General features: G+C 33.5%; 1 protein-coding gene across 1 annotated transcript in view; it reads right to left on the reverse strand.

Annotated features, from left to right (window-relative positions):
- CSMD1 (CUB and Sushi multiple domains 1) overlaps positions 1 to 8,445 on the reverse strand; it is a 2,584,888-nt gene that overhangs the window by 410,438 nt on the left and 2,166,005 nt on the right. Inside the window, exons 37-38 of the mRNA XM_006895025.1 lie at positions 5,744 to 5,862; positions 567 to 636 (exon numbers count right to left, since the gene is read on the reverse strand). Of these exons, the coding sequence (XP_006895087.1) occupies positions 567 to 636; positions 5,744 to 5,862 (189 nt within the window). The remainder of the gene's footprint in view (positions 1 to 566; positions 637 to 5,743; positions 5,863 to 8,445) is intronic.

Genomic DNA, 8,445 nt, shown 5'->3' on the forward strand with positions numbered 1-8,445 from the left:
AGAGAAGCGAACTGGGGGGGGCGTAAAGAAAAAAGTACAACAATGAATGAATGAAAATCCAAAATATCTGTAAGTGTTCATTAAAACTAATAAAATAAAATTTATAAAAGAATTGTGACTTAATTTTTCTGGTATAAAATACTCTGACTTTACTTTTATATCAATTAGTTATGCTTCTAAATTTTGTTTATTAAAATCTGGATATTCTGAGGATAGAACACTGTTTCAAACGTCTAGAGCAGTACTTTCATTCATTTTCATAAATTATAAACTGTCCTACTGATACAATGATAGTTTGTTGCCTTGAGCTAATAACATATAATGTATGTGGACTGATCTAAACATACTGATCAAAAACTAAGCAACCTCATTCAGTGAGAGAATAAGCTATGTTAATTTCCTGCGTGCCACCATTACTTAATATTATTTAACAAACACTATGAATTAAATTTTAAAATTTAAACAAATACACATTGGAAGTTCAACAGAATAGAACAAGAAGGTGACAATTCTGTAATTAGTAAAAATTGTTTAGAGCTACACAGTTACTGAAGATAATTCCATACCAATGCAAAGGGGAGATGGATAGTTCCAACGACGAACAGTTCCTGGCATACAAGAAATGTGGGAACGACCCTGTTAAAATTAAAGAAAGCTCACTGAAAATATAGTATTTACTAGTTACATGTTTTAAAATATTTGTCATTTCATTATAAATACAAAATAAAAGCAAATACTAAAGATGTCTATTAATTAATAAAAATAACAAAAAAAATAAGGAATCTGTTTTTGCTACACTTGCCCAACCAACTTACTCAGAAAAAAAAATAATCTTGTGATATCCTTTTTAAAGAGGTTATATTTCTAGCTTGCTTTCTAATGTGAAAGAAGATGAATTGAATAAGATAAAATAAGTATTTTGTTCATCAGCAGATGTGATGGCTTTTGCTTGGAGAGGTTGAAAATTATTAGTAATCACTAGGTATTAGCGAGAAGAGTTAAATGTCAGCAATATGCTGTTATCTGTTAATGAAAAAGTATGGTTTGTGATTGAACAAATCTCTGGACCATTAATGTTCAGCAAAGATTTAGGTCAGTTCTTGCTTCATCAGAGAAGGAGACTTACTTGATATTATTTTTATTATCAGACAGCTTTACAAGCTGTCAAATTAACATTTCTGCAATGAAATTAATCCTTGTCACATGGTATCTCTTTATCCTTTAAATATATGAAAACTTTTAACATTCAAAATCTAGTCTTGCATTTCTTTTTCAAAAGTGAAAAAGAACAGGGTTAAATTCTGAAATGTTTTCTGTAAAATCTCTCTTATTAAGGAAAAGAAGGTCATAAATAATAGCTCAGTGTGCAGACAGACCATTTTCTTCCTCTCATTTTGACTCTGTGGCCTTATCTGCCATGCTTTCTTATCTCATAAATTTCCATTTTCCACCAACTATTAGCATAAAGCCATTTGAAAAAACACATCTTTAATTCATGTTAAATAATCTCAACCACATTGAAAACAAATCAAACAGGAATTTATACTAATGCAGTTATCAATGACAAACTGATTCCCTAAGCTTAGCAACATCTCATACCTCATTTATATGCCATAGAACCAATTTCCTCATAGTTCTTAATATTTTTTTATGTTTTTTAAAGTACCTAGAAGGAGATATAAGGTGTATTTTCAAAGATGACATTCTGAACAAAGTGTTAGTTTTTATCCTGCTAAATTTCATGCTTCCCATGTTTCTTAATCTCTGATTCTTTATATTTTATGTAATAAATTTCTTTCCAAGGCATAAATTAAATAGTGTAACATCTTGAAATATATTTATTGAGGAGAAGCAACAAAAGCAATGTAAGTATTTATTGCCAATCTAGGTAATATTCTACATTGGCTTTTGTGCTAACATTTAATAGGGACCTCTAAAACTTTCAAGATGGATCAAAACCAGAACAGGACTCTAATTTTTATTTATTTATTTTTTTATTTTTAAAACAAAAACAAAGCTTTTTTTTATCTTTTAAAGAAACAATAAAACATGTTTAGCTGTTGTTGTTTTGCTGTTGCGTCAGGACTGACCTTCAGCTGGCCCTCCAGTGGGTTTTCAGGGGAAGTTGATCACACAAGAGGAGAATGCCCATCTTTCATTTATATTTTCAGTATATTTTTGTTAATGTTCTAATACCTGGCAACTTTATGTCATGTCCATGAATCTTACTGGAGCTTGCATATATACGGGCATTTATTTGTAATTTGTGCCAACAAAGACGCTTCTCATCATTATTATGTAGTGTGTGTATATTGTCATTACAAATATATTACAGTGTTAGCAATATTTTAAAATTTCAAAGTCTGCCATCTACTCTGGAATTTATTGTATTTTTCTCTCAGTAAAGGGTTTTTTTTGTTTGCTTAAAAAAATTTTCAAAGTCTGTTTTTATTGTTATAAAAGAACTATCAGCCACTTTAAGTCTTACTATCTATATATAGTGGGGGAAAAATCAAACAAATGTTAATTTGAAGTTAAATGAAATAAAATTAAAAGAACTAATATAAATTACTTTCCTAGATGATCAGAAGCATTTCTGTCTAAGAAACAAATGAATTCACTGTAGCAGATTGTCTTATTCAAGAATCCTTTCCTGGTCTACTCTGAGGTCAATAGAAATATGAATACATGGATGTTTACAAAATTATAACATTAAATATCAAACAAAAAGAAAAGACATGCATGAAAATGCATGAGCATAGGAAGTATTAATTGGAGAATTTGAGACAGAGTAGAAAGAATATTTATATATCTTAAGTCAATTGTAATGTATGCAAAATTGAGAATATAAAGAAGATATTATACACTTAGATTCTGTAATTAAGGCACATTGCTTTCTGTTACAAATCACATAAAGAAAAAAATAATGTATTTGATTATCTTCTTATGTTTTTATTAAAAAACAGAAATTTCATAATTCTTAAAATCTATCAGGTGAAATGAGAAAAGTTTGTTTTAAAGAATGAATTGCCTTTCTATACTTGATCAATGAACTTCTTTAAATAAAACTTGCAGAAATTTAATTTTTTGTTTTAATATTTATTTGTCTTTATTTTATACTGGTTTCTTTACAAAGTTTGAATGTTGTTGTTATGTGCCGTCAAGTCGTTTGTGACTCATAGCGACCCTATGTACAACAGCCCTAAACCGTGCTCTATCCTGTGCCAATCTCATTGCCTCGGAAACACCCATCCCGAGTACCCCAGTCACTGAATCAATTCACCTCATAGAGGGTCTTCCCTTCCTGCACTGTCCCTCTACTCTACCCAGCATGGTGTCCCTCTCTAAAGTCCTGTCTCTCCTTACAACAAGTCCAAAGTATGTCAGACGAAGCCCCAGAATCCTTGCCTCCAAGGAGCAGCCTGGTTTAATCCTCTCTACGATGAATCTGTTTGTTTTCTTGGCAGTCCATGGTACATTCAATACTTTTCTCCAGCACCACAGCTCACAGGCGTCAATTCTCCCTAGTCATTGTCCAACTCTCTGATGCATAACAAGTGATTGCATAAACCATGGCCTGTATCAGGCGGACCCTAGTCTCCAGAGAGACACTGTTGCTCTTGAGTATTTTGGAGAGTTCCCTAACCGCAGACTTTCCCATCGCAGTACGTTTTTTGATTTCCTGGCTACTGGTGCCAAGAGTGTTGACCATGGAGCCGAGCAAATTGAAGCTGTGAACAATCTCAATCTCTTCGCCATCCATTCTGATGCTACCGATTGGTCCAGTGGTGAGAATTTTTGTCTTCTTGACATTGAGCCTCAGTCCATATTGAAGGCTGCAGTCCTTGACCCTCTGCAGTAAGTGCATGAGGTCCTCCTCAGTTTCAGCGAGCAAGGTTGTGTCATCTGCATCACACAGATTGTTGCTAGATTGTCCACCAATCCTAACGCCACGCCTCTCCTCATAGAGCTCCGCCTCTCGGATAATCTACTCTGCATACAGGTTGAAAAGGTATGGAGTTTGAATACATTTTTTTTTACACCAGATTTTTCCTATTTCATTCACACACACCCCATCAAATTGTATGACCCTAAGATTAATCGTCCCCTCCTCACAAATCACCCGTCTGCTTCCTCCCATCCCATCCCCCTCCTTGGATCTTCATATTCATTCTACAATAATGGTTTTATACAGTTATTTGTCTTTATGGGACTGAGTTAGTTCACTCAGCGTAATGCTCTCCAGTCTCTGTCAGTTATTCATTTACAAAATTATTGCTCCTGAATGCTGCATAATATTCCATTGTGTCAACGTATCATAATTTCTCAATCCATTTGATTGTGATTGGACATCTGGGTTGTTTCCATGTTCTTGCAATGGTGAATAATGCTGTTATTAACATTGTTGTACAAGTCAGAAATTTATTTTTCATGCCCATTAGAAAAATATTTTCTATAGCAATACTTGTTTTATATTGCAAAAATCTGTCCACTATTTAAAGAGATAAAATAATTATCAGAACTCTTTCCCAAATCTATGTAATGTATGTTTGGGCTTATTTTTATGAAGGTGACTTTGTTTATTCTTACTTATTTATAACAAGTGTCCATTTATTGAAATATAAGAAGTTATCTAAATTGAAAGCAGGGCTAATTCCCACACATAGTCCTACATGATGTTCTCCTTCCTACCTCATTGGCATTCTACTCCAGTTGCTTGATCTTTCAAAATTTTTACTTCCTCATCAGCACAATACATATAGTATTGCCATTATATTGCTGACTAGGAATTACATGAGTTTCGCATTTAAAACATGTAGTATAGTATTCAGTAAGTATTCAGTATTTCTTAATAGCTGTCACTTGATCCCATTCTACTTTAACATTCAGGCAGAAACTGAATTAATGATGTTATTCATTGTATATTTTTACAACTAATTTCACATCTATAGAGAATAGTTAAAGTAAATCCCTTTGAAAAATTACGCATGATAAAATTATCATATTAAATGTTATATATCCAGCAAAATATATTATTTTACCTGAGTTAAGAGTGAAAATATCAATAAAGTTCAATATTGCTATTGGGCTTGTGATTATATACATTTAGAATACCAATTTTTAGTTTGACAGAGAGAATTACAGAAAGGACAGTGAAAAACTACCTTGTTTTAATAAGTGTATCCATGGTTTTAGACATATAATAAATTATGTAAAATTATTTTTCCATACATTAGCTCATAATTTTCTCTTTTTAGAATTACAATATTATGTTAAAAAACATCTTTTCAAAATTTCCTGAAAATTATCTAAATGCATTACTTGAGCACTTTACACATTCCCTGGCACATGGTAGAAGCTTAATGAAAATTCAGTAAATTGAATCATAAGAACAGTCTGTAAATTGGAATAAGCACTTGACTCTGAAGCAACTCCAACAATTAAGTTTCCAGGATAAGACCTTCCAGACTATGTGGAACCTTGATCTTCAGGAGTTTGATCTGCATGATTATTGAAAACATATACATTTGACAAATTAATTATATAAATCAAATGTTTAGTTTGGAGATAATACTGAAAATTAAGCATTCTAAAGAAGGCCACTAATATGCATAAAAACGTATAATTACTGTGATATTAAATTAGCTTACAAAATTGCAAACTAGGGCTGAAGCTGTAAGTAACTTCCCTGGTGATTTCTGAGTTACACCTCTTTATAAAAAAGAGATTAAAAGAAAGATACCTGTAATGTATACCCTGGCTCACACTGGAAGGAGAGAACATCATTCACCATGTATCGATCTCCAATTTTGATACCATTGCTAGGAAGAGTCGGTTCTTGGCATGCAGCAAGACCTACAGCTGGAGAAATGCAAAGATCAAGGTATAAAGACCATATATGATACAGTAATACTCTTATTATCTGGAAAAAAATTCCCCCCTCTTGTTCTCTGATTGCAGAGATAATCAAGGCTTTAATTTTTCTCCTTACTGTTTTGTAAAGAAGTGAATAAAGGATTTAAATCAGAGATCTACATTAATTCTTAGTAATAATTAATTAATTACTCTTCACTTATGGACTGATTGAAAAAAAAAACAACAAAATACAACACCACAAACCTTATATCTATTTTTTGTATTAATGATGTTGATTTAGCAGGAATTAACACTGAAGTATGAGGCAACATGGTTAAGGTTGTGAGTAGCCTTGATTATACTATGATTTTCAGTGATTTAATGTTTATGTAATAATGCATTTTGGAAGGTATATAATGATTCAATTTGTCAATTATGTAATTATGTACTTGTATGGTTTACCTAATTTTGCGATCATAGGTAGTCACCCTCTATAACACAGATTTCACCTAATAACTAACTTAGTGTTTGGAAACAAACTATATCAATAAATTGATGTACATTAACTTATCTTTAGAGTTAAGTTATTCATATTTATTAAATAATAGAATAGTATAAAATACCTCCATTCCAATGCATATATACTTTAAATTATTGTAAAAATAGACTTCTCATTATATGTGAAAGTTTGGGATATTTGTCATTTGTTTGGTTTTGTTCTGCAAGCATACTTAGCAGTCTTTACTAAGAATTTTATGTATGAATTTGGAAATTCAGTCCTTTCATGGAACAAAAACAACGTAAAAACAAATTTTATACTCAATAGCTCTTAATTTCTGTTGTTGTTGTTGATTGTTGTCGAGTCGAGAATGACCTATAGCGACCCTATGCATAAAAGACCTGAAGCCTTTCTATAACTATCGGCATTTCTCAAATTCAAAGAGTTTCTAGAGACTTGTTGTTTAGGAATTAATGCCACTCCTGCTTCCAAACCTGTCTTAAACTGGGAGCTCCACCAAACCCCATTCACCATTGGTACCATAATGACATTTGACACCCCAATGGCACAAATTCAACATCACAGCAACCCCAGATTATCTCAGTACAGCAAACTGGCAGAGAATACTATACCACTTAGAAGAATGTTACTCCAAAATAAAATAGCAAACAATTTTTATATACCAAGGCCCTCCATGAGGGTTGTGTTGACTCTAAACAAGAAGCTTAAATAAAACACAACCTATATAATATGTTGTTGCTGTTATGTGCCTCAAGTGACCCATGACCCACAGCCCTGAATCCTTCCTGTCCTGAGCCACTCACACTAATTCCGACACACCAACACCCTCTAGTATTGTTTTAAAAGAATTTAAAAATACTCAGGAATTGTTTCATACTATTGTTTAGGGTTAGTAGTGATTCATAGGAGAAAACAATTAGTACTAGTTTGTTTCTGCTCAGTCAGGAGAGACTCAGTCAGGTTTTCAAAGTCTGTACATCACATGACAGAAGATTGCCCATCATTTCCCGGAAGAGTATTCAAATTAGGTAATTTCCAACTGTGAGTCATTAGATTCTTACAGGATTTCCTAGCTTCTAATCTTTTAGAAGTAGCTCATTTGGTGCAGTGGTTAAGAGTCCTGCTACTCATTCTTTTAATCTCCCAGCTACTTTTCAGGAGACTGTTGTGCAGTAATTCTACTCAGTTCTATAACTTTGTCTAGAGAGCAGAAATGCCACATGGGGCACAGAGTAGTTCTGAGTGTCTTTTGTAAAGGGCCAGAGCCAGTGAAAATAGCACAGCTCCTCTGCACCCCAAAGCTGAAAGCAGATAAAGAGCCTGTATGGCCACATTAACAGTAAGAAGTTTGTTTATTTGTTGGTGACTCACAGACTTCACTCACAGTTATGTACTGAGAATGAGGTTTACTAGAGACATAATTTGGAGAGTGAGGGAGGCAAAAAATATCACCCAAAACAAATTCAAGTTTTAGTCTAGCAATTTCAAGGCACAATCCCTTACTTAGTCCAGGCTCCACTTTCAGTTCAGCAACACAAATTCAAGAAGCCTCTAGTTTACTCAATCATCTATCAAGGTTTACCATAGACAGCTTCTCCTTCAATTTCCTGGCAAGGACAGCAAAACCTTTAATTGTGGCTTTTGTCTAAGGGCTTTTCTGATTATACTTTGCCACATTGTCTCCACAGCAATGTCACAGTTCCTCCACCACCATTACTAGGGTTTCACTGCCAGGGTCTTGCTTTCACCAGGGTCTTACTCCAGTCCACTTCAAGTCTTGCTGCCCAGTGTGGGAATTACTCTCTTATCCTAGTCCCACATCTGTTGATGATTTGCAAGATCATGCACCTGCAATTAACCAGAAGGGTCTAAAGTAATGGTTTAAAAAAAAAAAACACACAACAACTTTAAAACCAACTATGAGATATCACCTCACCCCAGTAAGAATAGCAAAATTTAACAGAACAGCAAACATCAAATGCTGGTGAGGTTGTGGAGAAACTGGAACCCTTATTCACTGTTGGTGGGAGTATAAAGTGGTGCAACCACTGTGGAAGGCAGGTGGAATG

This window comes from Elephantulus edwardii, unplaced genomic scaffold (assembly GCF_000299155.1).
Source record: "Elephantulus edwardii isolate Elephantulus edwardi_28Jun2011 unplaced genomic scaffold, EleEdw1.0 scaffold00154, whole genome shotgun sequence".
NCBI classification, from domain to species: domain Eukaryota; kingdom Metazoa; phylum Chordata; class Mammalia; order Macroscelidea; family Macroscelididae; genus Elephantulus; species Elephantulus edwardii.